Here is a 14,409-nt window from a genome sequence, read left to right as displayed (position 1 = left end):
CCAGCTGTGTCCCCACCACTCTGGGAGGAGACTGGACGGCCTGAACCCCCCCCCCCCCGCGGGGCCTGCGCACGCCTTGCGTCTGCCCCGGAGAGCCCCGAGCCGCCGCCCCGGCTCCCGCCGCCCCCGGTGAGTGAGGCGGGGATACCCGGCTCACCTCCAGCCCAAATTTGTAGAAGAAGAAGTTGACGAAGTACTTGAGGCAGCTGAGAAGATCCTGGTCGAGCCGCTGGCGGCTGCCGTCGGCGCACACGGCCTGCGCGGGCAGTGGGGCCTGCTGGTGCTGCCGGCGGTAGTGCTCCTGGCGCCGGTACACCATGGCCTCAAACACGAGCAGCAGCAGGATTTGCAGGTGGTTCTGCGGGAAGAGGGGTTCAGAAGCCACCCCGGGGGACCCTAGGAAGTCTGCAGGACGGACTGCCGGCCGCCAACCCCTCGGCTCACCTGGATGTAGCCCAGGTTGGGGAAGCCCTTCCGCACCCCAAACCAATTGGCCGGGTCGACGGGCCCACGGTACAGCAGGGACTGTCTGACCTCGGTGGCCAGCAGGTTGGTGCTGTTGAGGAAAGGCTGTAGGGGCGGAGGGGGGGGGCATCAGCACCCAGGACCGGCCACCACGAGCCACCCTTACAGGGAACCAACCGGGCATCTGGGAGATGGGTGGCGCCGGAGGAGCAGAGAGGCCCGGGAGGAGGGGGGCAGGGGAGCAGAGAAGGCCCTGGACCGGGCTGGGCCTGGCCTCGGGATCTGGGGTCCCTTCCTTTGCCTCTGCGCCGCCACCCCCAGCCCCTGCTGGGCAGCGGCCGCACCTCGGTGCAGTTGCTGGAGTACTCGTGGGGGTTGACGATCTTGAGTTGGTACAGCATCTTGCACACGATGATGACGCAGGTCCACACGGTGGACAGGCAGGAGGCCATGGGCCGGAAGCGGGGGTAGGGCACGGCGAAGGCCCACAGCGCCAGCAGCAGCAGGTTCATCACCGACACCTGCGTGGGGGAGGGCCGCGGGCAGCGGAGGCCAGCCACACCCGGGGGGGGGGGGGGGACAGCGCAGCCTCCGGACTCACCTCCTGCAGGGCCACCCAGACCGTGTACAGGGCCACCAGCTTGACGATATGCAGCTCCAGCAGCCGGCGCACGAATACTTGCACACGCGTGAGAACGTCCGAGAAGCTGGCCGCGAGGTCCAGCAGCCGCTCGGCCACCAGACCCCACTTACTGACTGCGCCTGCGGCAGGAGGTGGAGGGCGGGCAGTTGCGGGAAAGGAGGAGGGGGCACTGAGGGCAGAGGGGGCGACTGGGGTTCGCAGGGCACTGTCCGCCAGGATGTGGTGCGGGAGACCCCAGGCCCACGCCTCGGGAGTGGCTCACCTTCAGGAGTTTGTGCAGTTTGGAGGGGGCGATCGTCCCCAAAGGCCACCTCCTCGTCCTGCTGCAGCAGCGGAGTCTCACTCATCGTGTCCTGCCTGCGCAAGAGTCCAGAGCGCAGCAGTCACTCCCTGGCCCTGCCCCCGCCCTGCCTCCCGCCTCCCCCCCCAGGTCCTGAGGCAGGTGCGAGGACGGCTGCAGGGGCCCCGACGTGGTGTGGCTTCTGCCTTGACCGAGCAGTCGCCGCGCCCACGTCCCTCATCCCGCCCACGGCGGCGAGTGCCCCTCGGCCCTCGCCCGGCAGATCCTGGTCCCCGTGGCGGCGCAGGGCGGCACCTGTGAGCCCAGCGAGCCCGGCGGGCGTGGGGCGGAGGCACGTGCTCCAGGTCCGTGAGCTGCATGAAGGGCTGGTGGAAGTAGTGCAGCTGCAGGATGCAGGCCAGCAGGAAGAAGCCGGGGATGAGGATGCTGGAGAAGAGCTCCGACACGCTGAACTGCTCCAGTCCCAGGTCCCCCAGCCTGCAAGGAGAGGCCCCGTCAGAGACCCCGGCTGGCCAGCCCCGGGGTCCCCCCCCCCCCCGGCGGCTGCCGTGGGCCGGCACAGAGGGCCCAGGAGGAGGGGAGCTGCTGCACGGACAGCGGGACGGGGTGCAGGGACAGCGGATGGGCCGGGGCCCCAGGACCCACTGCTCGTCCGTGAAGCCGGTCAGGTTGCGCCAGTACACGGGGAAGTCCTGGAACTGGAAGGTGTACACGGCGATGAGGACCAGCATGGTGTAGGCCACCACCAGCCACCAGAACACCCGCAGCAGCTTCCGCCACAGGCTGTAGTACACCTGCAGGCAGGGTGGGGAGGGGTGAGCGGGCCTCGCCCTCCCCCGCCCCCGCCCCCCCCCCCCCCCCCGGCGGCCCCGCCCCCGGGCACCTGGAACAGGGAGAGGCACAGCAGGAAGAGGAACATGTAGACGATCTTGTAGACCACCAGCCGGCCCGCGAAGCTGACCACCACGAACATGCCGGCACACACGTAGATCCAGTACTTGGCGTAGAAGCCCGTGACCAGCTCCCCCAGGCTCTGCAGCAGCGTCTGTGTCCTTGTGGGCTCTGTGGGCCGAGCCGGAGGAGGAGGAGGATGGCCTCGGGCGACGAGGGGCCCGCGGGGGCCACCTGCCTCGGCCCGCCTCTCACCTGTGTCTGCCACCGTCACCTCTGACAGCGCGGCGGCCGGCTGCGCCTTCTTTAGCAGCTTCTCCTTCACAAACTGGCGCAGCAGGAGCCAGAAGGTCAGCATGTAGAGCAGCTGCAACCAGGGCGGCGTCACCCCGGGGCCAGGCCTCGCCGGAGAGCCCGGCCCGGGGGACGGGCACAACCCCCCCCACGCAGCCAGGCTCTCACACAGATGACACACTCACCCTATCACATCTGTACACAAAGCCACACACGGGTCCTCAGGTGGCTGGGCACAGAACCATATGCACACGCAAGGGCACACACACAGTTGCATCTGACACGCTTGCAGAGATGGACACATGGTTCACAGACAATCACGCAGGCTCTCACGTTCAGTGTCATATACACACTCATTCCTAAGTGTGCAGGGAGGCTCACAAGTCTCAGGATGGAGTACGTTAAGATCAGCTGGCCTGGTGGAAGGCTGCTGTCCGGGTGGCACCACCGGGCACGGGCCCCAGGCCCGGGGTGGCACTCGGCACCCCCACACAGAGCTGGCGCTCCGGCACACAGCAGCACTCCGCACGCGACACCCATGGCCATGCGGCTACAGGGCCTGGTGGGGACTGTGCCACAGGTGACCGCCGGACACAGCTCACTCGCCTGGACTTTCTACCCACCAAGCAAGCGGGCCGGAGCGGACCTCCCCGTGGGCACACTGCTCCCCGATGCAGCAACGTACCATGGCGCCAAGGTCCAGGCAGGGGTAGCGTGTGTGCTGCAGCCCCAGCTGGCGGAGGCTGACAGGGCCCAGGGCGGCGGGCAGCTCGGGTTGCAGGTCCATGGCCCACACGTAGCGCAGGCCGCAAAGCGCCAGCCCGTAGAGCAGGAGGAAAGGCGAGCAGAGCATGGCCAGCTGATGGCGGCTGCGCACTGTCCAGATGAGGCAGGCCCAGAGCAGCAGCACGAAAGTCAGCCAGCTGTGGTAGGTGATGCTCCAGACCTGGGCACAAGGGCCAGTGGGCAGGGGCTGCCTGGGGCAAAGTCCTGAGGCAGCTCTCTCTGCACTCCCCCTGCCCCCTGCCAAAGGAGTCATCTGAGTCCTTATCCCCCCCACCGTGGGGAGGGGCAGTCCCGGGCCTGGCCCTCACTCCCCCCCCCACACCCCGTGGGGAGGGGCAGTCCCGGGCCTGGCCCTCACCATCATGGCGATCAGGGCACACACGTAGCTCTGGTCCATGAGGAGGTGGCCCAGGCTGTGGAGTGGTGACGTCTCTCTTGGCCGAGCTGCCCTGGGGGATACTAGGGGTGGGGGCAGAGGTACCTCAGGGTCCACGCCCAGAGCCCTCGGGGCCCTAAAGGGCTGCCAGCGGAGCAGGGTGGCCAAGGCAGCACGGGGCCCAGCACAGGGCCACGGCGGAGCACTGGGCAGAAGACGGCCCTGCCGCCCTGGCCTCACAAGACCACCGCCCGCCTTCCCGCGGGGGCCAGCGCCCTCCTGTGCTTCCTCACGGGAGAAGGCCCCAGAAGCAAAGCCTCTCACAGCACTGCTGCCCACACCACGATCCGGGCTGGGAGCCCTCAAGCAACAGCTCCCCATAGCCACTTATCAGCGGGGCCAAGTGGGGGGGGGGGGAAGGCCAGAGACCCCAGAGGGCGCCAGGAGCACGGGAAGGATACAGGGTGCAGAGGGCCTGGTGGGCACCAGGGGGCAGCACCCACCTTCCCACAGGGGGAGCACGGGGCCTCCAAGAACATCCACTCACCTGGGTGCTGCCGGACTGGGCTTTGGCCGGTCAGGTCATGCACGATGCAGTTGCTGGCGAGGCAGTCGGGCCCAGTGGGTGTGGGTACCGTGCACTGCGGAGGACGGGCGGGTGAGCGGGCGACAGCAGGCAGCTCCCACCCCCCTGGGGCTCCTGCTCACCTGGCTGGCCTCCCCATCCTGGGTGGCTGTGTAGGGCTGGCCCTGGGGCCCCTGCTCCAGCCGGTCCAGCTCCAGCTCCTGCAGCTCATCCTCTCTGGCCAGGTCCTTGCCCTGCAGGTCAGGCCTGAGCTCAGCTCACACCTCCCCATGGCCTAGACCCTGGCAGGCCAGCCCGCGGGAAGGCGGGGCTCACCTGGTGGGAGGGACGGTGCCGGCGGAGCTTCAGCAGGGAGATGACCACGTAGTAGAGCAGCAGCACCACGCCGGGGCTGACGTAGACCGGCCAGTCGTGGCTGGTGTTCAGCGCCAGGGCATTGGGGCTGGAGCAGTTGGTGGGGCCCACGAAGTCCTTGAGACCAAACAACCTGCCAGGAGAGGGCGTGCCACTGACTGCAGGCCCCCAAGAGGCGGCAGCCAGACCCAGCCAGGCCAGGGCAGGACCCAGGCCCGGGGAGGAGCCCGCACCTGGCCCAGAGGCTGGCAGGAGGGAGGACGGCCTGGACGTTGGGCGTCTGGTAGCAGTAGAGGCAGAGGAGGTGGCCGGCGCTGAAGCAGCCCACCATGACGCAGAGCGTGCTGAAGCCAAGGGTACTGATGGGGAAGTGGCAGGCCCACCATGTGCAGACGGCCAGGAAGACCAGCAGGTAGGCCCCGGAGAAGGCCGAGGGGTGGGCAATGCCTGCAGGGCAACGTGGAGACACGCTGGCCAGTCACCATGGGCATGGCCAGCACGAGGCGGTGCAGAGAGCGGCCAGCCCAGCCCCCGCGCCCTGCCCGTGGGGTACCTGCCAGGGCCAGCAGTATGACGGCCAGCGTGCGCCCAGCGGCCACGAGCAGCCAGTGGGCTGTGACCCAGAACCAGGTGGCCAGCCGCAGCCTGTGCTGGGGTTCTGCTGCAGAGGCTTCTTGGGTGCCCGCTGGCGAGGCCGTGTCCACCCCCCTCTGGTCATCGTCCTGCCGGTGTCACAGGACGGGTCAGGCTTTGGCCCTCGGGCGGCCCCACCCCACCTGCCCCTACCCCGTCAACAGGCCTACAGTGGCCCCGGGCCCTGCCAGCCCCAGAGCAGCTCCGAGCCGGGAGTTTTTAGGGAGACGGAGGGAAGCAGGCAACTGTGCACATGCACGCCCAGGCACACGTGTCACCCCCACACCCACCCCGTGCATCGCGCTTTAGAGTACAAAGAACCTTCAGACTTGCCACACTCAGCCCACTGGGGTTGATCGGATCAGGGATAACAGGGGTGCCCCAGATCAGAGCTAGGGAGCAGAGGCTGATGGTGGGGCCTCCGCAGAGTCCTCCCTTCTCCCCCCCCCCCCCCCCCCGAGGAGGCAGCCATCACAGGGGAGCGGCCACCACTCTGGAGGAGGGCAGCCCTTACCTGGGGCTGAGGACACACACTTGCCTGGCCCGGCCAGGGCTCCCCGAGCAGAACTGGCTATTTCCCAGACCTCGGGGGAAGCCAGGGCATAGTGGGAAAGTACAGAACTTCTCAGCTATCCTGCCTCTGGCCGGCAGTGGTGGCCCAGGCCCCCACTGTGCCCTTTGCAGTGAGGTTGTGCATGCGGGCGCCCAGGCTGAGTGTGCAGGCTCCGGGGCCACATGGCCTGGGCCCCACAGCGATGTCGGGGGTGGAGACTGGGCGGGCTGTGGGGGCCTGTGGGAGCCCCAGGAAGGAGCTGTGACTTGGAGGCCAGACCAGACCAGAGGGCCCAGCCCTGCATAGGCAGCAGGCAGCGGCGAGGCCGGGCCTCCTGCGCCACTGTCACACTGCGTAAGGAACACAAGGGCCGTCACGGCCACACTTGTGGTGGGCGGTGGGGGTCAGGGCCAGAAGAGACGGACCTGCCTGCGTTCCCCGGCCCACAGCCCGGCTCCAGCCCTGGGAAGCCTCCCAGAGGAGGAGGGAGCTGTGACCAAGGAGCCATTCCAGTCCTGGAGACAGCAGTTGCCCAGGCCACCCCAGCAGCAGGCAACCAGGCCCACGCTGCCCCTGACCTGCTCTGCGAGCCTCCTCCCCGCTCCGGACTTCTCTGGAAATCAAGGCCCAGCAAGTGTCAGCTGTAGATAAATGGGGGCTGGGGCTTGGGGCCTGATGCCTGCAGGCCGAGAGCCCCTGTGCCAGGACACCTGGAAGGTCATAAACCCTGGTGGAGTCCTGGCCACCCAGCCCTACAGGAAGAGAGGAGGCTGCCGTGGGCTGGGGGCACAGCCCACGGCAGGGCCCAGGGCCCAGTGTGCAGCCTGGGCCAGCAGAGGCTCCAGGTCTCCTGGAGTGAGGTTGGCCTTGCCTGGCCCTCGGGGCCTTGGCTCTTCAGTGGCTCCAACACCTGTCCCCATCTTCCAGCTTAGCAATCCCCGAGTGACATTTCCCACAAGCAGTCTCATCTTGGCCTCTATGTGAACTCTGACCAGAGCTGGAGCCCTGGCAGGAATCGGTACCAAGAATGAATCACCGCACGGTGGGGCCCAGGTGGGGGTGCTCTCCTCCTCTGCACCCTCTGCAAGCTCAGCGCCCCACCTTACAATGGTCTAGTGCATTTTAGGAGACAATGTGACCAGTCCTTGGCACTGCCCCGGGCCCACCACCTCACCAGTTCCTGGGCAGGCCGGCTCTGCCGGGCTCTCCTCGCGAGGCGCCCACAGACGCCCAGGCAGACGGAGGAGACCACCAGGATGCCCAGATCAGGGGCCACCAGCCGGACGACGTTGGGAATGTCCTGCAGGTCCAGTCTGTGAAGGGCGGGGGGCTGTGGTCAGCCCAGGAAGGCGGGGCCAGGGTGGGGAGTGAGGCGCCCGTGAGGCGCCCGTGAGGCGCACGTGAGGCGCCCGTGAGGCGCCCGTGGCTCCACGCGGACGGAGAAGCCCGGGCAGCTCGCTGGGAGGTCTTACCTTGTGACCCCGACTTGTCGAGAGATGGTCTCCCAGCTGCTGCCTGCAGAGAAGAGAGGGCCCCAGTCAGGCCGGACACCACGACTGGTCTCAGATGCCCAAAATCCCTGCCTTTACTGACAGAGCAACAAGGCCCAGCCAGGGAGGCAAAGACTGCCCAGATGGCCAGGAGCACTGAGGCAGGACAGGGGCACAGGGTGGTGCCCCAGGCTGCGTGGCAGAGTGAAATGCTGGGGTGGAGACTCAGAGCCCTGGGCTCCATGTGTGAAGGAAGCTGGACAGGTCTGGCATCAGGTCTGTCTTGTCTGGCCACCGAGGCACGGTTCACAGGTGGAAGGAGGTACTGGGATCCCTGGGGAGGCCTCGGCGCTCCGCCCAGGGGCTCAGGAGGGACATGCTAATGGCCCAGGGCACGAGGGAGCAAGAGCTGCCCCAGGCCTGGCTCATCCCACCTCAGCCCCCAGGAAGCCTGGACCGTCTGGGCTGGACATGAATGAATGCCAGGATGATGGAAGGCAAAACCCGGGCAGCCTGGCGGCGTCAGGGCGGTCTTCCCAGCAGACTCCAGGTCCAGCCGAGAGCAGCACTGGCTACCCCCACCCGGATGCCCCTCCCCCCCCACACACACCTGCCCTGTCCCAGGCAACTCACAGTTTTGCCCCAGGAGCTGGTCCAGGCGGGGCAGGGTGTGCAGACAGATCTGGAAGACTAGATGAGCCACCAGGAAGAGGAGACTGAGGCAGATGAGGGCACGGAGGAGGCGGCCGGTGTGACCTGGGGCAGAGCGGACAGTGGTGGGGCTGGAAGGGCAGCCAGGGACACTGTACATAGAGAGGCACAGGCAGGAGCAGGAGGGCCAGGCCCGCGGCATCTGAAACACAGCTGGTGTCTTCCATGACCAGGCTGACTCCATAAGCCCTTGGGCACTGCCAGTGTCAGCCGCCCGGGGATGAGCCATGTCCAGACCCCGGCATAGTGAGGTCACAGCACACGGTGGGAAGTGACTGGCCCCAGGTCACACAGTGAAGGAGGGCAGAGCCCAACCCACGGGTCTCATGTCTGCTCGCGTTCCCTGGGAGGCACAGGGGTGACAAGGCCCTGGGCTCGGGAGACACACGTGCTTTCACTGACCCCGCCAAGAGCCAGGAATCTACCTGTGACCACGAACTCAAAGACAGCCTCAGCTACAGAGTGAGATTCTGTCTCAAAATAGAACTCATTTTAATTTAAAAAGGGGGGCCGGGAGTGTGGCCTAGTGGTTAAAGTGCTTGCCTAGCATGCACGAAGACCCAGGTTCAATTCCTCAGTACCACATACATAGAAAAAAAAAGCTGGAAGTGGTGCTGAGGCTCAAGTGGTAGAGCTCTAGCCTTGAGAAAGTCCAAGGACAGTGCTCAGGCCCTGAGCTCAAGCCCAGGACTGGCAAAAAAAAAAAAAAAAAAAAAAAAAAAAGATAAAAAAGGGCTGGGGCCAGGGGCCAGCAGCTCCCACCTGTCTTCCTAGCTACTCCGGAGGCTGAACTCTGAGGATCACAATTCAAAGTCTCCAACAGACTACAAAAAAAAAGCCACAAGTGGAGCTGTGGCTCAAGTGGTAGAGTGCTAGCTTTGAAAACAACAGCTCAGGGACAGAGGTCAGCCCCCCAGTTCAATCTCAAGGACGGGCAAAATAAGACAGAGGCTCAGTGGTAGAGTGCTTGTCTAGCATGTGTGAGAGCCGGGTTTAACCCCCAGCACTCAGTACTAGACAGGGAAAAAAAACCAAAAGAGAAACAAGAGGGGTGAGAAGCCAGTTCCACTCGCAGAGACGGAGCCTCAAGGCGCCAGGGCAGGGAATGCCTCAGAAAAGGGAGTCTGGGCAGCGGGAACCAGGTCAGTCAGAGAAAAGCAGGCGAGCAGTTACCTCCGGAGAGGGTGCTGCGGGCAAGGGTGTCCCACAGAAACCGACAGTGTCCCCAGTCCCTGGCCCTGCCTGTCCCCACATATCTTGCTTTGAAGCTAGGACCTGGCCAGAGGATGCCCAGGGCAGAAAGGTGCTTCCATGTCTGCGGACCGTGCTCACGCCAGGCTGACCCACTCTGCCCCACCCCCCAGGGATGCTTAGGGCCCTGGTGGCCTCTGTCTCCTGCCAGGGCCAGCACCAGGCAGTGCCCACTCCACAGTATACTGCCAGCCAACAAGTACTAGGCCACCAGCAGAGACGGGGAGAGGCCAGCAGAGCTGCGTGACCAAGGAGGACTTTCCTTCTGGGGTCCGGTGCTCTCAGAGCCAGGGTCTGCTCCTCCGGCTGCTTCTCAGGCACCACTCAGAGCTGCCTTCCGGTCCCTGCCCTCTCCCTGCTCCCTCCGGTCCCACCCACCTCGGAGGTCCAGGCTCGCTCAGCCAGGGTTTCCTACAGCTGCCTGCCTCAGCGGTGACAGTGTGTCCCCGAAGGCCCTGCCTTCTCAGGTCGTCACAGGAAGATGTGACTGCAGGGGCGGGCCCTGCACTGAGGAAAACGCGTGCCGGGGCCTAGAGGGTCAAACAGCCCTGCCAAACCCTTTCTCCAGGGGCCCAAACCCCACTTACGAGCTGCCACGGGATACAGGGCAGAGACCCTGAGGACTCCGTCCTACTAGGCAGACTGTCCTGTCACGAGCCGGCACACCCAGCCAGTGCAGGGACGGCAAGAGTGGGCTGGGCTGGCTGGGGTCGGAGGTGACCACGGGATGAGCACTGGAGGGAGGTGGCACTGGCCACAAGGGGTGGGAGCAGCCTTGTACAAAGGCACTGTGGCAGGAGGGCAGTGGCTCAAGATGGGGCAGGGGGAAGGGTGGGGTACTGCAACCCCCTTGTCTGCAGTATGCACCCCAGTGAGGCAGGAACCATCACAACGAAGAGGCGGCGTGGTGGTGACAGCCCCTGCGCAGTGACCCTGACCAGGAGAGGCCAGGGCGGGGGAGAGCCCCTCCTCTGACGGTGACGAGCAGACTACCCCCAGGCTTGCACCACGTGCCATGGCTACTGCCCTTCCCATCTACACACGGGCAAGCAGAGCACTACAGGCGCCTTCCCTTCCCTTCCCTTCCCTTCCCAGGGCGGGACCCTGGTCTTCTCGCTAGCACCAGACCAGGGGACAGAGCGCCTGTCCTGGGCACACAGGGAAGCTGGCCCTCCCAGCCCAGCAGGCTTTATTCCTGAACTGCTGGCTGGCCAGCTGGGTGGAGGGGCTGCCCTTGGCCAATCCCTTATACAACACAGCAGGGGCTCAGCTGAGAAAACAGATGGAAGGGATGGGTGGCTGCCTAGAGGAAACAGGAAGTGGGCTGGGGCAGGCCCTTCTAGCAGCCAGTCAGGAGCCTCGCTGACCCGGACACTGCAGGCCACAAACCCTGCTCAGCAAGCATGCACCCCCAACACACCCCAGGAAATCACAGCGGTCCCATCTTCCGCCATCACACCCCCTTCCGGGCAGAGCGCCACGTTGGGCTCCCGGGCCTGTGGGCAGGTTTGCCCCTCCCAGCATGTCCTGGCTGGGGCCCGGCTGCTTGTTGTCTGTACATGGGAGGCAGATGTGACTTGATGGTGTGCAAGTGACTGCAGGAGGCCCAGGCTGGGAAGGAGGTGAGAGGGGAGCAGGGGCCAGAGCCGCCTCTCACTGTGGGCCTCAGAAGGGGAGGAGGCCGAGGAGGGAGGCACCTGCCCACTCAAGCCACCCCATGGCCATCCCAGAGGCCAAGGCGCCGCTATGGCCCCAGCTCCTGAGCTGCAGTGCCAGGGGCCAAGCTGTGCCTTGGCAGAGCCCTGCGGGCCGGGGCTCAGCTCACAGAACGGGACAGCTGGGTTTCCACGCTGCTGCGGAGCCCAAGCCAGTGCCAGGACCCCCGGGGCTCACACAGGGCAGATGGGACGGGAGGGGCACGTGCTACGTTCCAACACAGCATCGGTAAGGGGGGGCGCGATGAGGCTGGGCAGGGTCCCCTGAAGGATGCAGGGCCCACGCCGGCCCCCGGCCCAGCTCTGCCCCCGGACATCAGGGAATGGCCAGGCGATGTCAGTTCCTCCAGCACCGCCGCTGCCAAGGCTGCAGCTGCAGAAGTCATAAACGCACAGGGCCCACCGCACCTCTCTGCCTCACATTTTCCTCTCTCACACCCGGAAAAACCCGGCAGCGTTGTGTCCTCAGAAGGCCTGAGGCTGGGGAGCTGTGCACAGACAGCACGGGGCAGCAAGCCCAGGTCTCCCGGGACGCCCCTACCCGGGCGGGCTGAGCCTGCCACCGGACGAAGGACTTTGCAGCCACTCACACGGACACGAAACATTTAAGGACGGGCCAGCAGGGGAGGAAGGCAGCCCGTGCCTGCGCCCAGTGGCTCCCAGCACACTGCTGGACCCCAAAACGTCCTCCCTCTGTTCTCTGCTCCCAGAACCCCATCTGGACTACAAAGCACCCCAGGTGTGGGGCCTGAGGGATGGCCAGGCTGGGAGGTGACCTCTGTCATGGCCAGTGGAAGGACGCCACGCCCAGGCCTCTGAGACACATGATCTCAAGAGGGTCGAGGCGGGGGGGGGGGGGGGCGCCAAGGCTGTCCCTGCGGACGACGGCGACAGCGGCTCTGACCCTCTGGCACGGAGTTGTGTGATCTCAGCATGTTAAGAGAAGGGAGAGGACTTAGCCGGCCATCTTGAAGGAAGGAGTGTGTATGCCTCCGGCAGAAAAGACGAGAAGGCCGGGTCCCAGGCCGGGCAAAGGGCTCACACCTATCTCAGCTACCTCAGAGGCAGAGTTTGGGAGGGTTCCAGTTCCAGTTCAAGGTCAGCTTTGGGTAAACGTTAATGAAAGACCTCATCGCAACCAATAGGTTGAGTATGATGGCAGGTGTCTGCCATCTTGGCTACAGGAGAGGCTGCCAGTAGAAACACACACACACACACACACACACACACACACACGCCCTATCTGTAAAAAATAACAGAGCACAAAGGGCTGGCGCAGCTGGACACAGGTACAGGTGCTGGTCAAGCCTGTAATCTGAGCGACTCTCAGGATCAAGGTTCCAAGCCCGCCAGCAGGAAAGCTGTGAGACTCTAATCTCCAGTGAGCCACCAGAAAACCACAGTGGCCCGGGGCTCAAAATGATAAAGCGCTGGCCTTGAACAAACACACTTGGGGACAGTGCTCAGGCCCTGAGTTTAAGACATGGGACGGTGTGGGGTGGTGGGGGAAGAGGAGAGGGAGGAGGAGGAAAGGAAGAAGGAAAAAAAAAAAAAAGAGGCTGAGGGAATAGGTAGGGTAGGGTACCTGCCGGGCAAATTTGAGGCCCTGAGTTAAACCTTAGCACAAAAACAAGCCAGGTGTAACGGGGGGGAGGGAAATGGGGACAAAAACATGAGAAGGAGCATCAATGTGTGAGAAGCAATGCACCTTCTACCTGGCAAATATAACTGTAACCCTTCTATTACAATAAAAATTAAAATAAAAAAAACACCAGGTGTAGACGACTACTCAGAAGGCTGAGATCTGAGGATCACAGTTTGAAGCCAGTCTGTGTGACTCTTATTTCCAAATAATCACCAAAATACGCCAGAACTGTAGCTGTGGCTCAAGTGGAAATGAGCCTTGAGAAAAACAGTTCAAGGGGAGTGCCCAGGACAGGGACAAAAACGAATGAAAAGCAACCAAAGAGAGGTAAAACTGAAAGCGAGCCAGTCCCCACCAGGGGGCCAGTCCCCGCCGGGCGGCCAGTCAACACCCTGGTCATACACTGCCTCTTGCCATGACCCTCTGAGTTCCACCAACCGAGCAGAGTCAGGGTGTAGCTCTCAGCCCAGGGTGGGGTGACTCAGCCTGGAAGCCACAGGAAACCCATTCACCAAGGCACTGAGGTGGCCACTGTGCCGTGTCCACCACCCACGAGAAGGGCAGTGCCGCAGGCCTGAGTGTCCCCAGTGAGTCCTGGCGTCCCCTGCTGACCTCAGCTGCTCCAGGACAGCTCTGCCTGGGGCAGGGTCTCTCAATCTGACACTCACTCTCTCCAGGACCCTCTGTAAGCGGGAGGCCTCACCCCACCACAAGCCCAATGGCTAGCTAAGGACTCTCCACCAAGGGTGGGTATTCGGGGACAGGTTTTTTGCTGTCATCCGTAAGGCACAACAGGGACACCAGATGTGTACAGTGCAGGCAGCAAGAACCTGGGGACCAAGGGCCCCCAGCTCTGGCCCCACCCCCGGGCACAGCAGCAATGGCAGGGACACCTCCCGGCTGTGGTCCCCCCACCAAGGACAGACCTCCCACTTGTGTGGAGACACAGAGCCGTCCCTGCCCAGTTCACACCTAGCTGAGGCGTGGATGTCCGGTGGGCATCAGGGAAGTGGGGTGCATGGGGCAGCCCGTGGGCTGCTGGCTGGCCGAGCTGGCCAGAGCCCCCTTAGGCAGAGCCGTGGTCAGAGTCCCATGGGGAAGGCACCCCACGGTCCAGTTGCAGAGCAGGGGAGACCCTGGTGAGCGGGCCGGGGGCTCCTGTCTGGACGGGGCCCACTCCCAAATGTCCTGTGACAGGCAGGGAATTGCCTTGCCACACCCCACACGCCTGTGGTGGGCTGTCGGAAGGGCAGACGGGAACAGCCACGGTCCACGGAGGACCCCCGTCCGCACGTCTGCCGGGTTCCCCCAGCGGGGTGCGCGGTCTGCTCCTCACTGCCCGGTCTCTGCCATGGCCCAGCCCTCCCAGGAGCTTACCTTGGAGGCTGTGCCCGGTGGGGCCCGGCAGCCAGGGCAGCAGCAGCAGGACCAGCAGGTAGACCAGGGAGAGGACATTGACGCGCACCAGGGCAGCTGGGGAGGAGAGAGGCGGTTAGCACGGGCAGGCCCGAGGGACAGCGGCTTTCCTCTGGGCAGTGCTGCTGCTGTCCCTCCTCCCCACAAGGCCCCACCGTGTCCCCGTGTGTTCACTGTCCCCGCATCCACGCACAGCCAATCCATATCCCTGCTGCCACACGCACGGCTGCCAGGGTGCCAGGCTCATCCCATCCCCACCAAGGTGGCCGCTGACGCACGCACACAGCCCAGCTCCCCAT

General features: G+C 64.7%; 1 protein-coding gene across 1 annotated transcript in view; it reads right to left on the bottom strand.

The window, feature by feature from the left end:
* The window catches only part of Piezo1 (piezo type mechanosensitive ion channel component 1 (Er blood group)), a 25,565-nt gene extending 11,156 nt beyond the window's left edge, over nt 1–14,409 (bottom strand). The window contains exons 1-21 of the mRNA XM_090356982.1: nt 14,304–14,409; nt 14,072–14,167; nt 8,006–8,128; nt 7,355–7,397; nt 7,057–7,195; nt 5,250–5,418; nt 4,930–5,143; nt 4,658–4,829; nt 4,465–4,575; nt 4,304–4,397; nt 3,739–3,839; nt 3,280–3,540; nt 2,556–2,667; nt 2,293–2,471; nt 2,055–2,203; nt 1,704–1,886; nt 1,371–1,465; nt 1,067–1,227; nt 810–986; nt 445–570; nt 158–358 (exon numbers count right to left, since the gene is read on the bottom strand). Of these exons, the coding sequence (XP_090213108.1) occupies nt 158–358; nt 445–570; nt 810–986; nt 1,067–1,227; nt 1,371–1,465; nt 1,704–1,886; nt 2,055–2,203; nt 2,293–2,471; nt 2,556–2,667; nt 3,280–3,540; nt 3,739–3,839; nt 4,304–4,397; nt 4,465–4,575; nt 4,658–4,829; nt 4,930–5,143; nt 5,250–5,418; nt 7,057–7,195; nt 7,355–7,397; nt 8,006–8,128; nt 14,072–14,167; nt 14,304–14,409 (3,012 nt within the window). The remainder of the gene's footprint in view (nt 1–157; nt 359–444; nt 571–809; nt 987–1,066; nt 1,228–1,370; nt 1,466–1,703; nt 1,887–2,054; nt 2,204–2,292; nt 2,472–2,555; nt 2,668–3,279; nt 3,541–3,738; nt 3,840–4,303; nt 4,398–4,464; nt 4,576–4,657; nt 4,830–4,929; nt 5,144–5,249; nt 5,419–7,056; nt 7,196–7,354; nt 7,398–8,005; nt 8,129–14,071; nt 14,168–14,303) is intronic.

Source organism: Megascapheus bottae, chromosome 24, assembly GCF_031878675.1.
Source record: "Megascapheus bottae isolate mThoBot1 chromosome 24, mThoBot2.hap1, whole genome shotgun sequence".
In the NCBI taxonomy this organism is placed as follows: Eukaryota; Metazoa; Chordata; class Mammalia; order Rodentia; family Geomyidae; genus Megascapheus; species Megascapheus bottae.
Note: the sequence above shows the minus strand (reverse complement) of the source record. Positions and strands in the feature narration are given on the sequence as shown.